Source organism: Terrapene carolina, unplaced genomic scaffold (genome assembly GCF_002925995.2).
Source record: "Terrapene carolina triunguis isolate 2854851 unplaced genomic scaffold, T_m_triunguis-2.0 Scaffold103, whole genome shotgun sequence".
NCBI classification, from domain to species: Eukaryota; Metazoa; Chordata; order Testudines; family Emydidae; genus Terrapene; species Terrapene triunguis.
This window is the reverse complement of record NW_020664454.1, coordinates 2631156-2656041: the sequence shown is the minus strand read 5'-3', so window position 1 is coordinate 2656041 and position 24886 is coordinate 2631156. Positions and strand designations below refer to the sequence as shown.

The following is a 24886-nucleotide window of genomic DNA, read 5'->3' as shown; positions in this document are numbered from 1 at the left end:
GCGCAAAAGCTTTATATAAGTAATGCTGAAAACTCCTTAATGACTGCAGGTAAAGATAGACGCACTGTTAAGACATGCCATGACACCAACCAGGCTCCAAGAGAAGCAAGAGTAACGCTTCTTTTAACACAGCTCGTAAAGCTCGTCTGTGTTGGGTCCCATAAGGATTTAAAGAAAAAAGCCTGGACTGAAAAATACAAGTAGTGTTCACCACTGCCCAGCGTTGCAGGACTCACCGTGAAAGCAGCACTTTCTTGAAAGAAAGGGCTTTGAAACTAGGTTGAAGGTTTGCTCCTGGACTCCAGACACCCCAGTATTGCATCACTCACTACATTTCTGATCGAGTCACTACAGTATCACTGATTTTTCAAGGCGTGCAACAATACATGCCTGCGACAAGACCTCATGCGCAAAACCCGTAGGAACAAAATTAGTTTCAAGCCGCAGCCAGCATCCTTTTATTAAACGGTGCCACTTGAGTCCCCAATACCCATCTTCTCCGCCATGAAACAAAAACCATGTATCTTAGGTACTCCTATGGCCCCTATTACCACAGCAATGAGCACTTCACTATGATGTATTTATCCTCACCATCTTTGTGATGCATGCAAGTACCATCATCCCCATATAGTGATGGGAAACTGAGGCACAGGGACATTAAGTGGCTTGCCCATGGTCACAGATATAACTGAACCTGGGTCTCCCAGACTAACACCCTAACCACTGCTCCATCCATCCTCTCCTAAAGGTTATTTTCCTACATGTAAGACTTTGCAAGAATCTCAGGCCTCAGAATTACTCTAAGGCTGTACAGGAAGCGATTTACACAGCCAAGATGATGAAATCAAGAATGCAATGAGATGTAGACAGTCATTGTTGACGTGCCAGTCATAAGGCAATCATGAACGTGTCCCCAGCTTCTACAATGAAATGAGCTCTGGTTGTCAAAGGGGGTTGGAGGAGTAGTACCCAAGCCACTAAAAGAGTGGAGAACACCTGTTTCCCTACAAACTGCCCCCAACCGCAGAAACTTTCCACGTTCTCTAACCAGGGCTTCAATGTACACCGTAGGCACCTTTGAAAGGCCTGAGAGAAGGTAGATTGTCCTGTCAAAAAAGAAAGAATAAGCTTTTGAGCAGTGATCTGTATCAGTGGAGCAGGAAGTCCAGCGGTCTTTTCAAGTGTTAAGGATGATCACCAGCAGTACAAGAATGGCCATACTGGGTCAGACCAAAGGTCCATCTAGCCCAGTATCCTGTCTTCTGACAGTGGCCAATGCCAGGTGCCCCAGAGGGAATGAACAGAACAGGTAATCAAGTGATCATCCCGTCGCTCATTCCCAGCTTTTGGCAAACCGAGGCTAGGGACACCATCCTGGCTAATAGCCATTGATGGATCTATCCTCCATGAATTTATCTAGTTCTTTTTTGAACCCTGTTATAGTCTTGGCCTTCACAACATCCTCTGGCAAGGAGTTCCACAGGTTGACTGTGCGCTGTGTGAGAAAATACTTCCCTTTGTTTGTTTTAAACCTGCTGCCTATTAATTTCACTTGGTGACCCCTAGTTCTTGGGTTATGAGAAGGAGTAAATAACAACACTTCCTTATTTACTTTCTCCACACCAGTCATGATTTTATAGACCTCTATCATATCCTCCCGCCCCCATTAGTCATCTCTTTTCCAAGCTGAAAAGTCCCAGTCTTATTAATCTTTCCTCATATGGAAGCCATTTCATACCCCTAATCATTTTTGTTGCTCTTTTCTGAACCTTTTCCAATATATCTTTTTTGAGATGGGTCGACCACATCCGCACGCAGTATTCAAGTTGTGGGCATACTATGGATTTATATAGAGGCAATATGATATTTTCTGTCGTATTATCTACCCCTTTCTTAATGATGCCCAACATTGTTTGCTTTTTTGACTGCCGCTGCACACTGAATGGATGTTTTCAGAGAACTATCCACAATGACTCCAAGATCTCTTTCTCGAGTGGTAACAGCTAATTTAGACCCCATCATTTTATGTGTTTGTCTACAAACAAAGTACCTGAGCTGAATATTGCACAGGGTTTCTTGCATCATCTGATACTGGACACTGCCAGAGACTGAATAGTGGACTAGATGGTACCTTGATTTTGATCCAGTCTGGAAGTTCCTACATTCACAGAGCAATAGCCAAGGCCACTTCCTACCTTATGCAGCAACATACAGCCCTCTTGCCCTCCTAAAATGGCTGTGACATCCCTAATTCTCTATGTTGCTTCACACAGAGAAACCTCTAACAAGGAGTCATTCCACGCTGAATGGGTAACATGGGAACTGCTGACTGGAACCGGTCAACAGCTCATCTAGTAGCTCAGTATTGAGACGTAGCCAGATGTGTCAGAGGAGAAATGGAGAATCCCGCAACGTACACTTGAAAAAGCAGCAAGACCTTTAGCTTCCACCTAGGTTCTGGGCCCACCTACAGTCCCAACTCAGTTCCCTTGCTTCCTGCAGGGACTAACACCACAGCACGCTGCACTTCAGGGAGGGAGGCTGGGAAAAAGGAGAAACTCCTTCTGTTCTACCAACTGCATCTGGCTGGCACTTGAGAGACGTTGGCTGGCTCCCGAAACAGCCACGTCTGGTCACTCAGCTGGAGAGAAGGTCGCCAGGGAGCAGGTGCAAATGGCAGAGAAACTTACAGAACAAAGCCACACTTCAGGACTGCTTTATCATGTGTGTTAAAACTCATGCTGAGGTTACTCCTCCAATTCAAAGTGGCAACTCTGTCACAGTTCAGGCTCTCAGATAAAAGCTCATGGGTTCACCTTGCAATCCTGCAGGCAGATGGGCATAGGCTCCAGGAGACAGAACCCGTTTATGTGAATTACACACAGACCCCAGCTGCGCCGGGGGGGGGGGGGGGGGAGAGGGGAGAGGAGAGGAGAGGAGAGAGGAAGGAGAGGAGAAGGGAAGAGCCTACAATTAAACGTCTTACTTTTCAGGCATGAATCCATGCAAGTAGGGACACAGGAATGTGGTCACTTCCATACACCCTCCCCAGATCCAGTCTCTGCCTCTCCCCGTGATGAGCCCAGAAGACATGAGCACTGGAAAAACAATTACATTAATAATGCCCAGGGCAGCCATCATCTCCACTGCAGCTGGCAGGAATGAAGGACATGCTGTTGCTTTGCCGAGTCCCATAACGGGACACTGGGTCTCACTGGCACGCAGTGACGGAACACTGGGGCAAATCACCAGTCACATACACCAGCCAGCCAGCTAGCACTGCCACTCGAACACTGGCTCCTCCACCTAGTAACCCAAACTGCTCCCACTAGCAGCTGCAGCTCCATCATGGGCAGGGCCTTCCCACAGAAGGTGGTGGGGACCCTGCCACGTTACATAGCCCCTCAGCCCCATTGTTTTTCTACTGAGGGGTCAAACGAAAGGCGGAGATCTAAGGCCTCTGAGCCGATACCTTCTGCTGCCAACTAGAAGAACCCACAGCGATCTAGGTGCATGTGAGAAGTTGTGTTTGATGGGGGTAGAGGCGTGTAAAAGGCAGGACACTGCTCACCACCATTTTGTTAGCCCAAAGGAGAAAGCCTAGTCAAACTCAGCAAGAAGCCTGTTTGTTGGCTCTAAGCAGCCGCCCACTTCTCAGCCTCGCCATTCCTTTGGCCTGAGTGCCCTACCAATGCCATCTTACTTCTTGTCACATGAGGCAGTGAATTACAACAGCACCAGTAAAAACCTTTCCGGCACACCTAGTCTGCGGCAGTGCCCGTAGTGTAGATGCGGCCTTTGTCAACCCAGAGCAATGCATTTCCAGTGCGCTTTGAACCATGCAGTTGTACTCAGCCTTCAGAAGAAAAAGATGCTTTGCTTGGTGTATGGCCGGGCTCCAGCCACCATTTCCACTTACGCTGTGCCCCATCTCACGTGGGGAGAGGTGGCCCCCAAACTGCTAATAAAAACCTTCTGATCCCAAATGGACAGGCTACAGCATTTTCTGCAAGGAAGCCCGCCCCCCCCTTGCTGTGCTAATTTTGTTCATTGCAAAAAGGCCCTTCTTTCCCCTTATCCCTTTAACCTAATTGTTCTGTCCAAGCAACTAACTGGATAAACTGAGCTACGAATTCCTTACAGTAAATAAAAACACACTTCCATGCACTCACCTGGCAAAGCAAACAGGAGGGTTCATTTGACTGGTTGGCTTTCTGAGCTAGTACTATCTACTGCAGTGGTTCTCAAACTTTTGTATTGGTGACCCCTTTCAAATAGCGAGCCTCTGAGTGCGACCCCCCCCCTTATAAATTAAAAACACTTTTTAATATATTTAACACCATTATAAATGCTGGAGGCAACGCGGGGTTTGGGGTGGAGGCTGACGGCTCATGACCCCCCATGTAATAACCTCGCAACCCCCGGAGGGGTCCCGACCCCCAGTTTGAGAACCCCTGATCTACAGCATCCAGTACTTTCATTGGGTAACATCCTTAGCACCTTGCAAAACAAGAATTATGCTCGTTTTGCAGAATGGGAAGTAGAGGCAACAGGATGAAGTGATTTGCCAAAGCCCATGCAGAGAGTCGGTGCCAGAGTCGGAGTTAGAACCCAGGAGCCCCAGGCCCAATCGCCAATGGCCCAATCTGCCCCGCTGCCTGGAATCACCCATTCCATATTACCCACCCACCCTGGGCCAAACAGCAGAATCATAAGTGTTCCTCACTGCCCGGTCGAATCGCACATTTCTAGAGTATGCTAGAGCTAAGCTATAGACTGTAGCCAAATAGGAACTTAATTTCAAGCTTATTTGCAGTAGCTTTGCCTTTCAAATGTAAGAATTTGGATTAGCAGCCAGGACTTGCAAAAACATCTTTCAGATAAGAAAGCCAACACTGAAAGTGACGCATTGTTTTAAGAACAAGTTAAACACCCCCTCTACTCCTTGGGTAGGATGGTGCTGCCGGCCATGTCCCCTTGCAAGGCAGATTTCACTTACAAGTGCTCAGCTAAGACAGCACTAGCTAGAACACATCCTCTGCTTTGAAAGCTTATTTGTATTTAGAAAAATAATCAGAGGTGCAAGCTCAGCCTTGTGAAGCTGCATAAAGTAAACTCCAAAGCAAAGACAGCTTGGGGCGGGAAAAAATGGTTACAGGCAGTAAAGATGGGCCGCAAAAGCTGATTTTCACTACAAAAAGCTCCTGCATCCTGGGAGGATAAACATTCAAGATCAAATATTTAAGGGTTTACACAAACATTTTTTTAAAAAACGTTAGCGTAAGACACAGCCAGAGGTCTTCCTTTGGACTTTATCTTGACACTACAGGCTGCAGAGTCACTGCCTTTATAAGAGACATCAGGAGCGGTTAAAAACCCAATCCCTTGGCAACCAGACTGTCTCCCTTGTGGACCTCCTCCTGCCCTCTTGGTAAAAACAAACCCAGATGACAGCTCTAGTGCAGCACCAGGCAGAAGCGTATGTCAGCAGGATGGCACGAATGAACTGCGTGGGTTGAAGCAACACTGCACACAGCCAGCACCCAACAGCAGAAGTGGCAGAGCCCGTTAAAAAAAAAAAAAAAAAAAAAAAAAATCTGCATTTTCTGTAGATTTCTTTGTGCTCCCACCGCCTCCCTTCCCTTCCCCCACCTTAATCCCCAGGGCAACAATCAGTTATGCAAATAACAAGCCCTGCCCCCACTCCTTCCACACGCCAGTCTAACTGCTCCGCATCTGCGCCACGTCCTTTGCTCACAAGCCACAGTGTTTCTATTGTTCGGCCCATGCAAACTCTATGCCACAAATGTTCCCTTTCTAATCGCGATCGTCTCCATCTCTCGCTTTCCATCCGAGCGCCTCTTCAGATTTAACCTCGTCTTTATTTTAAACGGGAATTATAACGGAAAAAATCATCAATGTTCTAACGAGGTAGATGGCCCCCATCAAGCCAAGCACAAATTTAACCCATTATAAGCACCACACAGAAACCAGGAGGCAAGCTTCATTTAAAATAATAATAATAATAATAATCCTTGACCTTAGCAAAGAACTGAAATAGAATACCACAGTTTGCTCATTAGGATTTCATGGTGGACGTGCCACTCCTAAAGGACGTCCAGTGCCCAGTATGGTACTTCTGACCTGGCAGAACCAATAGATTTCGTATTGGGAAAGCGACCAGAAACAACATATATTTGAAACCCCTCCACGGGGATGAGACACACACACCAGCTTTAAGAGGGTTGCTAAACCAGAGTTTTTAACCATGCCCTTCAGACTCCAATGGAGAAAGTTGGCAAACGGATGTTAAAATAAAGGGGATCAAAATGTAGACAATGGATCTTAAACTTTTCATATTTTTGCAGCTCATAAAAAAGGGATGCGGATTTAATGTTCTGGTTTCAAAATTAAATCAAACACCCAGGTTAGGGTTTGGTTTTTTTTGTTTGTTTTTTTTTTTTCCCCCAATATAACTGAGCTTGTTGGAAGTAAAAGTTTATAAGGAGAAGGAAAAAGAATAATCGACATCGGGCACCCAAAGGTCACCCCAGGAGAGAGGAGACTGTGCTTTTAAAACCACACTACCACTATTCAAACTGAAATGCAAATGCAAGTATCAGCCCAGTGAAAGCAAACTCTGAACAGCCGCCTGACAAGCTATTGCTCACTTGAGTATTTCTCCTTAAACAAACAGCGTACAGATGTAGATTCCCTAACCTGTGTCCAGTCTGAAACATCAATATGCCAAAGAGAAATCTACAGATATAAAAACTGAAGACTTATGGTGTCAATAACCTCAATTTGTACTACAGCTTCCATCACTGCTTCTACCAGCCAAAGCAGTGCCTGCTCTCTAAAGAGAGACGAATCCCAAGCAGATAAAGCCGAGACAGAAATCAACTTTTAAAAACCATCTGTCTTTTCATGGCAATTTCCATGAATTAAGAGGAGTGACGAAGGCAGGCAGTCCTGCGGGTCAGAAGAGTGTTGGATGGCTCCATGCAAAGCATTATTCTCCCTGTCAAACCCAGCACCATTTCACTAGCCTCGCTATATCACACCACTTCGCTCTGCACACAGGGAGTCCCATTATCCCAACACAAGCAGTGTCCACCAACACACGTTTAAACATTTACATCTTTGGCAGAAGATTGGATTTTCCCCTCTTCCTTCATTAAAACATCCTTTAAGACAACACACATGCCCCAACGACAAAAGAAACTCACCACTGCAGTACCATAGTGCTCCTGCAGATGGACCTGTGTCACCCTCTACTTCCAAAGTGTTACCCAACCAGCTTCAGTGCCCTCAGCATGTCTGCTGCCCAGAAGCCGCTAAGTGAAACTTTCTGTGCCTAAGTCCACACCTAACACTGTGTGAGACGTCATGAAGCTGACTTGAGCGCCAGTGTAGACACAAATGGCAGCATTCCTCCTGCAGCCTAGCAATCTAGCTACCGCCTTCCCGAGAGGTAGATTGTAGATAATGTTTTCACCCCTCAGCTCAGAGAACCGAGAAGCTACATTGATGGAAAAACCCTTTCTGTCGACAAAGGAAGCGTCAACACTACGGCGCTGTAGCTGTGCTGCTGTAATGTAGACATATTCTCAGTCTCTAAATTTCACTTCAGTCTTCACTGGGGGGGATGGGGGACACAGCACCCAAAGGGCTGAGAGCCTAGCTGCGACGCTGGGCATCTGAGGAGTGCAAAAGCACTGTAGGCAGCTAAGTGAAGGCTTAGGTTAATAAACTTCTCAGGTCCACTGCATGCACACAACACAGGGATGGAGCAGCTTGGGAGAGGAAGGCTGCAGGGCAGGCGAGATGGGGATAAAGAGGACAGGAAGGAAATGATGCTCTGGCCATATAAAAACAGGGAAGGAAGTCTTAATTTTTCCAACAGACTAATCCACATGAGTTTGAAGGAGAAAGCCCAAGGTTTTCGGTACACACCCATCCTCACCTTGCAGCCCCCCAACCTCCCACTCCACTCCCTTTGCCAAAGCCGACAAAGCCCGGTCACTGAGAATGGGCCCCACTCTCACCAGCTCCTTGGCAGACAGATTCACTATTGAGGCTAGTGGCAAAGATCAGACGTTCAAAGCCGCGGACCTTTGTTTATTTTGAGAAAAGAAATGTTCCCATCAAGTCAGGGCAGGGCCAGAAGGGGATGCTTTCTACACGGGGGAGAGGGGAAGTCAGCCAAAGCCACATTCTGCTAGAATCTTGGAAAGTGCTGTAATGATGCAACTACACATGGCGAGGAGAGAGCACAGTATACATTCTGAACACCCCGTCCTGCTCCATGCTCTCGCCGCCCCCAGACCGTGCATCGTTGTGATCCGAAAAGGCACCAACTCCTGCTCATCCTCAAGCAGGGTGTGTAATTTAACTTTCTGGTCAGAAAATAAAAGATGTGCTAATTCAGTAAAGCCAAGGAAACCTCTAAGCTGCAGTGTGCGCTGAACTGGTAAGGCAGCGGCTACTCCTTGGCTCCTCCCATCCTGCTGTGTCAGGGCTTAAGCTGGCTACAAACCTCACTCATCAAGTCACCAGGGTAAAACACATCACCCCTCCCCCACAGTTAGCAGTAAACCAACAGCCTTTTCAGTTTAAAGAAACAGCAGCACTCCCGTCTCTGGCTCTATTTGGGGGATTGTTTTTTTTAAAAGGCTTTCAATATTCTTCCCTTAACTCCCCTTCTACCCTCAATTCTGAATCTCGCAGCCTTTCACCACGAGGTGACCACAAAACAGGTAAAGTGCTCGCTAAGTTAACGATCTTCACAATTGTTCTGGGATCCGAATCAGTTACCATGCCCAATTATTGCTTCAACTCTGTTAAAAGCCCAGCTGACCCACTCTTTTCCGCTCATATAAATCCTGGCAGATTACAACATATATGTTTACTCAGAACCTGGTGAGCAGGTTTCAATGCCAGCTCCTGACAAAAGAAGCCAGCAAGTGACAGATGTGATCTGAATTTTACCTAGTTATGGCTGTGCTGTGACAGATTAGCTGACTCATGGGAAGGGGGTTTACCTAGGTTGTCTGAAGAACTGCATCCGCTCACTCCCCGGATGGACAAAAGCTATTTGGTAGGCATGGATAGAAGATGGAAAGCTGGAATAACTAGCAGAAGGTTCAGAAGCAATCTGGTTTCTTTCTACATGTCCTATAAAAGGTTATGAAATGCACAATTACACACTGCTACCTCCTGGGGTTGGTGGATTATTTTAAAAATGGCAAATCTGAAAGGGTACTTTCCACCTTCCCCAAAGGTATAAAGAGATTGTACCAAACTGGCTTAAGTATTTTCAACTAAAATGACACCCTACCATTGTTATAATGATTACTTCTGTTCCAGCACCTAAAGGGTCCCCTCCAATAGAGGAACCAGAGCCCACTGCGCTAGGTGCTGTAAACAGCCAGAGAATCTATGCTCCCAAACAGCTTACAAACTACTGTATATGGAGAAGTCGGAGGAAAATCAAAGACAGAAAGGGGAAGGTCACACAACAGGTCATCAGTGGCACAACTGGGAACACAACATATGTCTGCCAAGTATCAAGTCAGTGCTCTGCCCACTGGACCACACTGCCTCGTGAAAAAAAGAGCATGGGTCGCAGTGTGTTTACAATCTGCACAGGCAAACGTTTTGCCCCTTGCATTCGCTCTGCAGTGTTTTGGAACTGAAAAGGAAAAAAGTCAGCAACAAGCTCTCTTGATAAAGAACTTTTTTTCGGAAGGGGGAGTGAAAGTCACTTTTGATTCTACCGTAATTGGTAAATAAAATCACAAGCACCAGCAATGTGTCAAAAAGTTTATGCTTTTAAAGGGCAAGCTCCGCTCTGAGGCTCCTGCTAAACAGCAGGAACCATTAACACAAAATGAACTGTATCTGTGGTTCTCTGGAGATAAAACCTCAGAAAGCCTCCAACTGCACAGTGCATCCAAAGCAGTTTGTCAGGCGTTAACACTCAGGCCCCCGGACATTTGATGTTTAGTTGTGCAAGAACGTAAAGAACCGAGGCAGTTCTATGCCCATTCTCTTGCAGCTGGACTGCAGTCAATTGGATGAACCAGTTTCAGCATTAGGCTTCTCTCCTCTCCCATTCTTTAATCCTCTACCTTTACATAGTTCCTTAAAGAAAGGAAATTACCCAACAGTGGTACAGACTCCGCCTCTAAAACCCTGTGCACAAGCAAGGATTCTGCACAATCAGTTGCCCTTTAATTTATTCAGCATCTGGGCAAAGGTTACTTTTTATTCCGTTTTACAGGCTGTTGCAGCTGCAGCATGCAAACACACATGCAGTATTCTGAAAAAACCCAAGTATTCGGTTAGCTTCCTAGGATTGGCCTGCAGCTGTTTTCAATGGAGCAAGAGGTTGTTTGAAAAGAGAAAATATGTAACAAAAGGTAGGAGAAAATCCAAGTTTCCAAGGTAAGGAAGGAAATGATCAGAACAGGAAAGCCTCACTCATACCCATACATGTTGCACTGACCTAACAAATCTTCAATTGCCAACCAGAAAAGCAGAGAGACGTTTTCTCTTGAGGGCTGTAATGTTTTGGTCTCATTTCGGTTGTTGGGTTTAGTATACGGGTGCTGGTGGCCTGTGACATACAGGAGGTCAGACTAGATGATCTGGTAGTCCCTTCTGGCCTTTCAACTCTATAATAAAATTCTGCTCCCTCTGAACAAGACCCTCACTCTGCAAACACACCTTTTGCTGCATACCTTGCAGTACCTGGTTGGCCCAAACTGTTGCTTCAGAGAGCTCTCTGAGCTCCCCAATATAAGATGTCATCGTCCCCCTGGCTTCATACGTGAACTGCAGATGCACCTTCTGCTTCATTTTCTTTGTCGTCCTTTCAGAGGAACAAAGGAAATGACTGAAGGCTTACAAGCTTTGGATTTACCCAGAACTACTAATCTGGCAGCGTCTCGGCCCTTAAGAACACCCACCTCCAAACGTCCGCCGAGACAGGGGGTCAATCACAGACCTAGACACCTAGAGCCCATGGAGGGATCTCTACAGCAAGCATCTAAGAGCAGCTCGTCCTGGGTGCTTGACATTACACATGGCTGTGTCCTCCTGAAGCAAACAATGAAATCCTGCATCACAAACAAAAAGCAGCCTTTTATACTGATGTCTGTTCCCACCCCTAACCACCTACTCCTTCCTCAGTGGCTTCGCTTTCCAAATGCCACCGGGTTCCCTCCAATGGTGATCAAAACAAGCGGGGGGGGGGGGGGGGGGGGGTTTGAAAAAATGACTCACTTCTGTATCACTGACATCTCAGTACTACACATCTATTGGCTAAAGGCTGGTCAAAGTGGCCTTTAAGCGGGGGGAGAATAAGGACGAAAAAGAAGGATACAAAGCTAGGGTGACCAGACAGCAAGTGTGAAAAATTGGGACGGAGATGGGGGGTAATAAGCGCCTATAGAAGAAAATGCCCCAAATATCGAGACTGTCCCTATAAAATAGGGACATCTGGTCACCCTATACAAAGCATACGCGCTGCCCAAAGCTAACACAGAACACGTGATCTCAGCAAGCAAGAACACGGGAGGGGGGGGGGGGGGGAGAAGAGGGGAGGAAAAAAAAAAGACCGCCCAACAGACCTTTGAGCATTTTAAGCCTTATGGTGGGAAGTGTGATTTGCAACACCCACAGTACCTTGGGGGGGGGGGGGGGTGATTTCCTACTCCCCAACCCCCAAACAACCACTGCATCCAACAAATCTGTGATTGGATCATTTTATTTGCTACAAAAGCATTGTTAGATTTGGCTCTATTGATGGCCACAGTTCGTGGTGTGCTCAACTTCGGCGCGGGGGGGGAAAGAGGAGAAAAGAGAGAAAAATCCTCTTCCACTCCGGAAGCACACATTCCATTTGCGTTTTGTTTCCCGGCTAGAATACAAAGTGATTTACTTTGCTACTGATGGTCTTCGAAAGACAATTTTTTAAAAACATGTTGTTTAATGTAACTTTTTCCCACCCAACTCTTTTTAGATGAAATCCCTTGTGGATTTAAACCCGAGAAAGTCTGCATCTTCCCACTATTTGTTGACATAAAATAAATGTTGCTGCCTTACTTTACAGAGGCAGTCAGAATCAGAGGGGGGGAAAAACGTCTGTTTCTATTTGAAACTGTCAAAATTAGCATTCAGTAATTAAAAATCACACCCTTTCTCTTAATAACCTAACCAGCATGATACAATCAGGTTGTGCCAACTCTTTAATCTAATTGACTAATTACAGATTTTAATTTAGTCAGTTACTGAACAACTGTTGACAATTTGTTTTCATTAGGGACAGAACAGGATAAATATTTAGGAACCCCCATCACAAAGACTACAGCGCAAGTTCTGCGCCATGACCTCAAGTGTAGGGCACTCTGTTTTTCCATCAATATCAACTAAATGAAGGTATTGCTTTAAAAGCCACACACTCTCCCAGCTCCGCTGCAACCATCCAACACTTCAATAATCCTTGCGATAAGCACGGTATCATTCCAAGGCAAAAAGAGATGGTTTTGTCTGCAAGAACTGTCAATGCTATTAAAACAGCGCAACTTTATACCAAGAGCTTAAATGAAGGGGTGTATTTTAATGATGCAGTTTTGCTTTTACATATTAGAAAGATATCAGCTGTCCAGACAAGTTTATCAGCTTTGGCTCATTAAAAAGTGAACTTCTATGGGGGGGGGGAGGGGGGGAGAGAGAGACACCTAAAAAGTTACGTAAGTGTCTGCTTTGGAAACTAATTATTGAAACTCTTAAAGGCACATGGATTTATTCTTATTGAAAAGACAACCATCCTTTCCCCTCAAATGTCTCCATCCAAAAAGAGATGGGTAGACACATGGGTAGAAGACTAAAATCAGCATGTTGCTAGGTTGGGAGAAAATTCTACACTCCTTTTAGGGGTTTGGGGTTTTACAGATAATCCTGCAAAGGTGCCAAATGTTAAGAAAATTCCTCTGTTCAGTTACCTATTGGGAAACTCTGGCCCTACTGAACGGCTATGAACATGCCTTGGAGACAGAACAGGCATATTTCTTACCAGGGAAGCAGTCTGTTTAGTTTGTGCCTGCGCAAGCACTTCCTTAGCAAAGCCACAAGGGAGTGAAGTTTTCTAGCAATCCCCTCTTTCCATGTCCTCCTTTCAATGAAAACATGACAAAATTTGATTCTTCACAATTACTGCATGGAACAGGTTCTGCTCTTTTGCAGCAGCAGGACTGAAGTTCCAGCATCACTGCTGCTGTAAAGGATGCTATGGCCACAGAGTGCAGTACAGGTGCAACTGACTTCCTAGTTGGTCACGGATATGCCACAAAAGGCTCCTAACTGATGGCATTGAACTCCTGTCAACCCCAGCCTTTGGGGACAAACTTTTAAATGGTAGAGTATGCAACAAACTGGCTAGCATGTGTGCGCACCAGTGTCCTCTAACAGACTAACTCCGACTGGCCTCATAGCCTCTATACTGCTCACCGCTTTAATGGAAGTGAAAGGAGAGGTGCTTAAGACCAGCTCTCTGAAGTCCTGAGATGACATGGTTGCACAGGGTAGCACCCACCATGAAGTCTTAGGATATGGGTCTACTACACGTAAGCCAAGAACAACAGCTCTTCATTGGTGCTGAAGAGGTAGCAAGAACTACACACAAGAACAGTCTAGAATAGATACCGAATACCCCGAACAACTGCACATGATTTATCAATTGAGTCCATGGTTAGCCTACATAATGCACATCCAAACACTTTACATCTCTTAGGGCAGTGGTTCTCAACCAGGGGTACGCATGCCCCTGGGGTACGCAGAGGTCTTCCAGCGGGTACATCAACTCATCATTTGCCTAGTTTTACAACAGGCTACATAAACAGTACTAGTGAAGTCAGTACAAACTAAAATTTCATACAGATAAGGACTTGTTTTATACTGCTCTATATGCTGAACTGTAAGTACAATATTTATATCCCAATCGTTTTATTTTATAATTATATGGTAAAAAGGAGAAAGTCAGCAATTTTTCAGTAATAGCATGCTGAGTCACTTTTATATTTTTATGTCTGATTTTGTAACCAAGTAGTTTAAGTGAGGTGAAACTTGAGGTACGCAAGACAAATCAGACTCCTGAAAGGGGTACAGTAGTCTAGAAAGGTTGAGAACCACTGTCTTACGGCGTCACAACATCCTGCCTTCCGCTAAGATACACAGATTTGAAATGGTAAACAATCCTGTCCCAAGAACAGAGGACAGGGACAAAACAGACCTTAACAGCTACAATGTACAACATTAGAGCTACAGTTTAGACCAGGGGTCAGCAACCTTTCAGAAGTGGTGTGCCGAGTCTTCGTTTATTCACTCTGATTTAAGGTTTCACGTGCCAGTAATACATTTTAATGTTTTTAGAAGGTCTCTTTCTATAAGTCTATAATATATAACTAAACTATTGTTGTATGTAAAGTAAATAAGGTTTTTAAAATGTTTAAGAAGCTTCATTTAAAATTAAATTAAAATGCAGAGCCCCCCGGACCGGTGGCCAGGACCCGGGCAGTGTGAGTGCCACTGAAAATCAGCTCGCGTGCCGCCTTCGGCACGCATGCCATAGGTTGCCTACCCCTGGTTTAGACCAATGGATTTGGGGGGAGGGGGAGAACACACCTTTAAAACACCAAGATCATCCCCTACAGACACTAGTTTAAAGGCATTGTGCAATCACATTTAAACTAGCACAGACTGCCAGGTTAGTGGAAGTTGTGGAAACAAAGGCCACAAAAAAGCTGAGGTTTTTTTGTTGGTAGTGAAGGAGTAATAGGAGTGGAGATTACCTCTACAGATGCCTTCTCAGAGAGGTGATGTGCCCTAAGGTAATGCCTTCCAGAGTACAGCACTTGCAGAGAACAATCTTGGCCTGAGGAATTGGCAGCTTAGTTTTCAGGGTTCAGAAACCACTATCTGGATCCTATACTTGGTGTGTGGCCATTGAGGGAGCATGACTGCACTATATATGATCTTATTCTGCCCGGATGAGGCCCTACTGAAGGAGCCCCAGCTTGTCTTCTATTCCCCTATTGATTAAAATTATGCATATTAACACCAATCATTGAAGCCTTTTAGGAAAAAAAATATTAACACCATATCTGCTGTTCCTGCATCGCGTAAGGCAGTGGTTCTCAAACTGTGGGTTGGGACCCCAAAGTGGGTCCTGACCCCAACTGGGGTTGCCAGGACTAACTTAGACTTGCTAGAGCCTGGGGCCCAAGCCTGAGGGCTTCAGCCCTGGGCATTGGGGTTCAGGTTACAGGCCCCCTGCCTGGGGCTGAAGCCCTTAGGGTTTGGTTTTGGACTCCTGCCCAGGGCTGCGGGGCATGGGCTTTGCCCCCCACCCCAAGGCGGTGGAGCTTGGCCAGGCTCAGGCTTGGGTCCCCCTCTTGGGGTCCTGTAGGAATTTTTGTTGTCAGAAGGGGTCCCGGTGCAATGAAGTTTGAGAACCCCTGGCATAAGGGATTTCCAAAAAGGTACCATTTAACACAATGGGTGATTTTCAGATGTTCAAAAGAAAAAAAAGAAACATGGGTTGTTAGACATGTGAAGCAAATGAGATATTTTTACTGAACCAGCCATACCATCTTTTCCAGGACTAATCACAGCTTTCCTTGCACTGTCCATCAATCCTTTAGCAATGCATCTTTCAACAAGACTGGCGCAGTTGGACAGGAAGAGCTGGATTGATTTACGTTGTTTAAAATAATTTAAACCATTAAAAAAAACAATGCTTTATTTTACATGCAAACGCATTATCTAGTGATCTAGCATTCTTACCCCATCAGCTGCCCTCAGGGGGACAAGACACCTTTTGAAACCTATATATGAATGCAATGGGGGGGCCGGGGGAGAAAATGGTGGGTTTTTCCCCCCCTTCAAATCTCATGTGACCAAAGCATGATTTTTCTCGATACTTCTCGCCCTCTCAAGTTCAGCTTGAAGGAGGTTGTGCAGACAGAATAATGCCACAAAAAGTATGTAGCGACAGTCAACTAGATTTAAGTTCATTTTCTGTAGCTTGAGGCCAAAATCGACTAAAGTGGTTCTGGTGATCAAGTTTTCTGCAATTCCCCATTCTATGTATTAGCTATTTGACAGAAATTCACTGCGGTATTTAAACTGGCAGTCATCACAGCTAACTCAAATTGTATTGGCTTTCACAATGTTGAAATGCTGAACTGTAACCATCAATCGGCCAATTCTGAGATAACGTGGTGGTTGAAATTCCCTGTCATGCTGTACAATCCCTTTGTAGCTCACCGGCTCAGAAGATGCACAATGAAACCTGCAACAAGAGTGTCTGGCAACACAGCGCACACTGTAATACGAGTGTGCTTACAGAGGGGCTTTGCCTAGAAGCAAGATAAAGGCAGCCGTGCCAACAGCAGTAACCTCCAGAGAGAATATAACATTTTCTATTGGAAACGCACACAAAAATACTGAAACGAGAGACAGATTTGGGATATTTCTCCCCCACACTCCCTTTTGATGTTTTCACAACCCCAAACAAGTGAAGCAGAGAATAAAAGAAACATGTCCAATTTGATCAGATTCCCACTGCATGCAAGATCCAGAAATAAAGTATATTAATTGCTAAGAATTGAGTGCAAAGTTCAGAACAGGTCAAATTAGAAGAGTCAACTGGAAATCAATGTATGTGGCTTAAAATGAATGTAATTTTTAGCGCTTTTTACTTTTGGACAAACTGTTTCTGTATAAGTTGGGGGAATAGGCTGGCCATAGCAAAGCTGCAAACAGGAATAATGTATTGAGGAGTGTTGGCTTTTCACACACACTGGAAAGCTACAGTATTTGACCCCTTAACAGAGTCCTGCTCTTATACATTATGCTCCCACTACCAGGTATTCTGGCACACCACCTCACCAAGAGCACAGCATCCTTGAAACTAAGCTAAGAGCTCAAACTCAGTGGAAACTGCATTTCCTAACCAGGTAAGGAACTATGTTAATCAAGACGTCATGAAAAAAGTCGTGAGAGACTGAAGTGAGAGAGTGATTTTTATTTAAATATTAAAATTTGATGGGGGAAATTGGTAATTTCTCCTGCTGCTACTATTAGTTTTCATAAGGTTATATTGGGAAGTGAAATGGAAATTACACAGCATGCAAATACCACACTTAACGCTCTACTAATGAAGCACGCTGTTGCTCTTACTCCAAAGCCTGTGTTCCCTAAGCCGGTTGATCTTGAGAGATGTGTCTCTTCATGTGTCCAAATGACCACACCTCCAAGATAAACAATGGGAAAGCAGCATGGAAGGGAAACTTGCCAAGTTTAAAGTGTATTTCAACCGGCGTATAATTTCTGTGCTAGCCAGGCACGAGAGGTTTTAAGACCAAAACATCTAGAGCTGATTATTTTACAGTGCTTCGTTTACACAAAGGTGAAAGTTGAGAGTAGTCCACTCGTGTATATTGGAGCAAATACAAAGTCTATTGGTAAATAAATGTCATTTTATGCATTGCAGACATGTGCAACCTCCAAAAAACAAGTTCTGTCATTGGTGAAGTTTAAACAATGTTCTACAAATCTGTGACATGCTGCATAATGGGATATTTTTACTCACATCCAACGCATAAAATTCATTATCTGGCCACTCTGTTCATGATTTGCAAACCACACAGGAATGGTACTGCCAGCCCTTTCACACCCAGTGAGCAAGGGACAAGGAATCAAACCCTGGTGAGAACCACTGAGCAGCCCCATAACTTTAGGTCATGCAAGATTTGCAGGCAGTTCTTCACACATCTTCAACACTCCTTTCAGCTTCAGCAACAGATGTTCTGCTTTGGAACAGCAATTTAAGAGAAAGTTCAGAAGGTGACAGGAGTCTCCATTTAGACTTTGGTGCTCCTTAGTAACCCTGAGAGGATAAATTTTCCCCAGACTCCACCTCCCCAAACAAGAAAATCCTGTGCCTCCTCATCCTTCCACATGTTACCTAAACAAAGACCGGCATTATCACCCCACACCAGAACTCCCAATGGAAAATACCAGGGCATCAACAAGAGATAGCTTTGGTGTTGCAAGCATCTAGCATTGCTGCCCCATGAACGTGCTATGTTTCTTTGCATTTTCAGAGCATTCACACAAGGGCCATGGACCTACCGCTCAGAGAAACAAGTTCCTATTCACACAAAAAGTTTATCGTTTGCTCCCTTTCTTTGGTCAATATTTAAGTTTTATACGGGTAGTTTCCTCGCCCTGTAAAGTACACTACATTCTCCTGCTGTGAAAACATTGATTCTCGAGGAAAAAAGAACCCTTAAGCATCCGCAATAAGCAACAACGTGGAGCAGAAACATAATCAACCACTTTCAGGCCAATGAGAGGATGATGAGAATAAAACTAAGAGAAGGGAGAGGAATGGGGAGGAAAGCAAATCTTCTTATGAGTCTTCATAATAAAACTAAAAAGGTAAAGTACTTAGGGCTGTTATGAAACTGCATTACACTGAGAATTAAAAAACAATCAGGATTGTGTCTATTTGCTGTAAGCTTAAAGCAACATGTATTAAAGAAGTTTATGTGAATCTAATGCACTCATGCCTATTGTTAGAATTATTACCAAGCTAAAAAAGATTAATTTCTCTAAATACACTAAATCCTCAGACACTATTATAAGGCTGCTGCTAGCGTTGCTATATCTTGGCTGCCAATACCATCAAGCACACCTTTTGTTGTGCACCCAAGACCCACCCACCCCCCAAAAAAATCTGGCCCGCTGTGCCAATCATGGAGTCTTAACACGTTCAGGAAATTGACAATTACAGAAGAGATGCTTCAAGAATAACTGTCCACTAGGACACAACTGCAATCTCCAGCAGAGTTTTCAGGAACTTTTAGTTACCAAAGTTGGCCTTAATATGAAAGGTCTGCTGACAAGTAGTTAGTCACTTTGTATCTTATACTCTTGATTATGAAGTCCAAGCTTTTAATTCAATCTATCTAAAAAAACAATACGTAAAGGACGTTGCCACATCATTTGAAATATTCTGAAATCAGGAGCACATACGGAATGGCACATGTGATACAAGAGTATTCACCAATAGTCAGCAAGTCACAAAACAAAATTCCAGTTTGGCTCCCTTTGGGGGCAAACTGCATCCCAAGGGAGATGAAAAACCACAGTAGAAACACACAGACCCAAGGAAATCAGAGCAATTTCTGTTGGTTTCCCCTTATATTTCTCTAGGGGACAGCTCAGCAATTCCTGATTGGGTTATATCAAGGGGGGAATCAATTACACTTCTGCATCCTGAACCACTATCAAGATATTTCTTTTTTAACCTGTTCTGAAAACAGGTGCTGGCTTGGTGGAAACACCACCTTTAAACATTCATAGCAAATATTTTCAAACAGCACTTCACTATCTATATCCCATGAGCTTTCATGCTTTGCCACCCCAGCAACAAATGCCTTACCAAGCAAGGGATGGAGCAGTTGGGAGGTCTTTAGTGTGGTCCATAACTCATCCACGGAGTCATGTTTACAGGACAAAACCTTACGTATGTTCTAGAGGAGACTAGCAGATGCACAGGCAGGATCACGGCAGTAACATAACAGGAAAGGAAAAGATTCTGTACCATTTTCTCCTGAAGATACTATGATCTGGACTGGGAGAAGAGGGCTGCTGTTGCCGTTAGTAAAATGAAGCTCACTGACATTTTCCTGTAGCAACCCAGCCCAAGCCTGCATCAATTCCTCAGTTCAAATTCCTCTGTCACTATCCTAACAACATAGCATTCACATGAACATAGAGTCTTAATTGAGCAGTTTCATCTGCGCAGGAGCAGACAACTCACTTTCCCCCTTCACAGCTCCACCCTTTATTGCCCTGGATTCCGCCCTGGCAGAGGTTATGGTAGAAGGGAGACTGACGACAGAGGATTCCCACTAGTCAATTCTGATTTAAGTGCCAAATTGTCTCATAAAACACTCAGAGCACCAGCAAGGTTATCTGGCTGCTGCAGTTTTAGAGGTGCACCTCGGAGGCCACGCTAATATGATGTGGTCCAAAAAGAATAAAGTCTGCTCTTATCAAGTATCTTAAAACTCTTCCACTCTGAAATCACCACTGCAGGCAAGCCAGGGTCTTCAGAACAATCCCATCCCAAAGCCTGACAAGTTGCCAAGTTTGCCTACGAGTACACAGAACAGTCAGCCTAGCTTGGAGCAACGTCCCCACTGACAGGTTCAGATGGCTGCAAAGTCTCAAGCAACAGCAGCCCTGTGACTTTTAGTCATGGGGTTGCTCAGGAAGCATTTTGTTCTGCATTACAAAAAAAGCCAGCTGCCAGATACCCTCATTATGCACATCTGCTATTTACCTGGGATTCCCCAAACATGAATCTGCAGAACAAACAGTCATTGCTTCACATCCAATCCCAGAATTCAGCCTTTCCCACCGGTTACCAAAGGTAGGTTCAGTCCCAGCCAACACCTACATCATTTTCAAATAATTTCTCTCTTCCAGACACTCCACGGCCCTTAAAAACAGGACCTTCAACAAAACGGGGTTAAAGAAAAAGACTGCAATGCAGTCTTAATGAAATGAAGTACCTTTATATTGATATTTTTGAGACGGGATTATTGGACGTCCAGAGCAAGCTTCCTAGTAGCCCTAAGTGCACTTTGTCTGCAATGAGTGGATAGTTTTTTCCCCCCCACTAAAGAAACTGAAGATTTTTCCTTTTCAGATCCATAGATTACATACTTTTTTCTGTGCAGCAAAAAGGCTGGTAAAGGAGATGTCCTCAACATGAGAAATATCAGCAGTGTTCCCCCAACGCACGGCTACAGTAATGCTTTGTTGTCCATTGCTATGCAAAACTACTTCATGCTACCAATAGTCTGAACACCTTTAAGCACTCAAGATAAGTATCTGAACTAATTTACATAATTGCAACATTATGAAATACTGTTCAACCAAGTCAGAACACTGATTTTTTTTTTTTATTATTTGGCTACGTTTGCTTTTGGTGTGTTGAAGAGGTTCAAGCTATCTGACCCCCTAATTACAACAAGGATTAAAAATTTGTTACTCACGTAATCATGAAAGGCTTTTGCTTCACTTGAATGTTCACAAGTATCTCGCCTTTCAGGAGCTGCACAGTAAAGGTCCCAAAATACGCTGCATGGCAGAAAAAGCAAAACAGGATCCAGTTACTAATTATTACCTATATACTAAACAGCAAACATACAGTGCCATAGTACAAACTGTGCCAACAGTTCAATAAAGGTGAACAGCTTTCCACCTCAATTGGCCTGTGGTCGAGAACATTTAAAGTCCATCAGAATCATGCATCCCATTTCATTCCATTCAAATCTTCTCGCAACAACGCCAAATAAAAGCATTTCAAACGGGGTTACCTTAAACATTTTAAGAGACAAAATTAGTACTGGTAGTAGTTACAGCGAGCTGGCAATCTGCCAAAATGAAGAAAGGTAATTCATGGACTTCTAAAACCTCAACTTAAGAGGTTATCAACACTGTCATCTCAGGATGCCTTTTCTCCCCTACCCCCAAAAGGTGTTCCAGTAGCCAGCTGTTTCAGCTTGTTCAAACCTCCTTTCCACACTCAAAGTTTTGAGCAACCCTTTGCAAGAATCCAGTCTGGAGCTTCAAGATCCAGTGTTAATCTACTGAACCTTGAAGTAACATTTCTCACATGTGGGAAGTATTCCCACAATGAGTACAACCCAATCACAGAAATTTCACTTTGGCACGGGAAGCCATACAGCAAATGCTCTTTGATGTTGACCACACACAGGATTTCCAGTTAAGAACATCTCAGAAAGCACCCCTAGACTGCTCTCCCTCAGATACAGAGAGCCCCACTCGGCATAGCATGTAGGTACTGACTCACTGCTTCTTGTTGACCTGCACCGGTTGCAGGGCAGCATCTTGCCACCTGAGAGCCTGAAGTTGACTGGATGGCAATCCAGTGACAATATTAGCATATATATGGCAGCAGGCAGAGAGCATTCAGTTTTGCAGCATCCAAAAGCCTTAATTCTATACCATGTTCCCCAAACCCTTCTTTAACTGTGTTACCCAACATGCAGGCATGGGCAGAAGTTAGACTGCCTAGGCATGCAACATAAACCGACTCCCCCACACGTCCAGTAATACCACAGATCTGATCTTCCGAGACTAGTGTGCACTATATGCTTCGTATGTCATAAGCATCCTGCACTAAGTTGGCAAATGCAATTAGGAACTGGTTTTCTCAGCTAATACAATGTTCTCAGTTACTGGCTGCAGGGCAACTCACAGCGGCTCCAGTCTCAGCCACTCCCAAACGCAAGGTGTCTGCTCTGGAAAACTAGTAGGCATGTATGCTTGGTTTCCCTGAATTTTGGGAATATGACCAAAATCTCTCTCAATATAGCCAGTATTTGTTTGTTTTTTAAAACACCTACCACATGCTCACAACACTATTGCAAACTTTAAATGAAAAGGCATTTGAAATCCATTGACCGTAACTTCATGGACACAAGTAGTCTTCCCTTGCTTCTCAGGGCACAATAGTAGATTCTCCAGAAACTTAGGGGCCCTGCAAGTTTGCCACAACAACACACTTTTGCCAAAGATAAGCCACAAAAACGGACCTCTTATGGGTCTGTATAACTGTTATTTCCACCAGTCAGCACTGAACAGAAAATGGCATCTCCTCCCCTCACCCAAAAACAACCCCCAAAAGATCAAGTCATCCTGAATCACCATCTTAAAGAAAGCAAGAGCTCCCTTCTGCCCTGCTTTAGAATGATGCAGAGGGACAGACAAGCACTTATTTAGATACCCTGACTATCCAGCGAGAATAAGAAAGAAACCAACAGGAAGTTCTCCCCTTCTTCCTTATAACAAAGCACAAATTTCTACTCATTAAAAAAACAAATCGTATCCTTTAGTAAAAGGCCACAGTTCACCACCATACACTGCTACTACACAACATTTATTTTTCAAACGAGACAAGGATCAAGCCAAAACTTTTACCTAGGTTATTTTTTTTTCCTTTCAGATGGGTTAAGATAAAACATTTTTCTTTTATTTTTTTCCAGGAGGAACTAGGAATGCACACTTACCACCACCATGAATGTAGAAACCCAGGAGGCTCTCCTAGTGTGATATTTTTTTCCCATCGGATCTACAAACAAGAAAGCGTGCAAATCGGTTAGATGAGGCAGGGTGAGAGCAAGAGAGGACGCTCCTCCAAATAGCCAGGAGGCTCTGAGGCCAACTAGCAATAAATGGCAAAAGGTGATAAAAATTCAAAATGGAGGCCACAGTGGCTGCTTCTGAAAACAAAGGCTATCAGGGGAAGGGGGGGGAAAAAAAAAAACAAAAACCAGAGCCACTTACCTCTGATAAAAAGGTCTGTGCTGATTTCTGCGCTCCTACATGCAGCAAATATTCGTAGACGTATAAAGCTAACCTGTAAAAGTACAGAAAGAGAGAGGCACCATTACACTGGAAAATACTTCATGAAACCATCCCACTCCGACAAAACGGTGCCTCCTCTCCTGGGAGATGCATGCTAAAACCTGTGGCAGGAAAGGACACACCATCACCACCAGAGTGGGAGAGATGGGAACTGCCCCTTCCTCTCCCACCCTCCCCCCAAAAGTTGACCCTACTTTAGTGCAGGAGACAAAATTACTTCTCTAGGCACATGCACAATTCAGCATGCAGCCAGTATCCCAAGTCACTGAGCCAGCCGCGGGCAAGCCAGAGCCCCACCAACTAAAAAAAAAAAAGGGGGGGGGGCGGCAAGGTTGGTTCAACCCTCTAAGTGCATGGGGAAAGCGGAGACTATAAGGGGGGGGGAGAGAGAAGAGAACTGCTTCGTCTCCAGTCCCTTTGCCCCCCAACATCCTCTGCCTGCCCCAGCTTACGAACTCCAGGAGCCAGCGGTAAGCGAGGGGACCAGACGGGGCACCGAGGTGGGAGTAAGTGATTGTGCCCAAACAAAGCCCCTCGTCCCTTACACTTGCGTGGACGGACAGCCAGGGTCAGACAAAAGGACGCGGCGGAACCAGCAGGCGCCCCCCCCCCTCCCTTCCCCGGGACAGAGCCGCAGCCAAGTCTGAAAAATACCCTAGGGGAGACCCCCGGAGATCGGAGCCTCCAGTCCAATCCCAACCTCCAGCTCCCCAAATCCCGCTCCAACATCGGGGCTCCCCCAGCGCCGCGAGCCCCGCGGCGGCCGCGCTTACTTTTCTCGAGCCTGCCCGTCCGAGGGCACCGCCGAGCCTTTGCCTTTGGCGAACATGGTCCGCAGTGAGGAGGCGAAGCCGCCACTGGCTCTGCTACCGCTGCCTGGGTCTCTTCGGTGCCGCTCGGTCTCCCAGCGCCGCTCCCCTCGCTGTGGCTCGCCCCGGCCTTGGCTGCCTCCCCGCTCGCTCACTCCGGCTCCAGCTGTCAAAGCCTCAGCCCCGGCCTGGACCCCATCACCCTGGAACCGCTCCTGCCCCAGCTCCTTCCCCTGCTGCCAAGTGCCGCTACCACCACGGCTACTCCGAGCTCAACCGAACGTGGCTACACTGGGATGGAACGCGGCGGGCGTCAACGTTCCACAATTGATACACGCCCCGGCCAATCGGCGACCGGCGGGGGGAGGGGCCGCCCCGCCCCCAAGCGGCATGTTAAGGTGATACGGAGCTAAATGCAAGAGCTGGGCTGCTCCGTGCTAGGCGGAGGCGGCCGGGTTCAGCCTGCCTCGTAAAGGGCCCCATGGGGTGTGGGGCTTCTCCTGCTGCTAGAGGCCTGGGGCGGTGCTGTTCCTTCCTAC

At 45.4% G+C, this 24886-nt stretch overlaps 1 protein-coding gene across 4 annotated transcripts in view; it reads right to left on the bottom strand.

Annotated features, from left to right (window-relative positions):
* The window catches only part of LOC113406543 (single-stranded DNA-binding protein 3), a 135976-nt gene extending 111339 nt beyond the window's left edge, over window positions 1-24637 (bottom strand). For all 4 annotated transcript variants that reach the window (XM_026651824.2, XM_026651825.2, XM_026651826.2 and 1 more), the window contains exons 1-4: window positions 24312-24637; window positions 23458-23530; window positions 23181-23242; window positions 21141-21225 (exon numbers count right to left, since the gene is read on the bottom strand). In XM_026651824.2, coding sequence (XP_026507609.1) covers window positions 21141-21225; window positions 23181-23242; window positions 23458-23530; window positions 24312-24367 — 276 coding nt within the window. In that variant the 5' untranslated portion in view covers window positions 24368-24637. The remainder of the gene's footprint in view (window positions 1-21140; window positions 21226-23180; window positions 23243-23457; window positions 23531-24311) is intronic.
* Window positions 24638-24886: the final 249 nt, after the last annotated feature.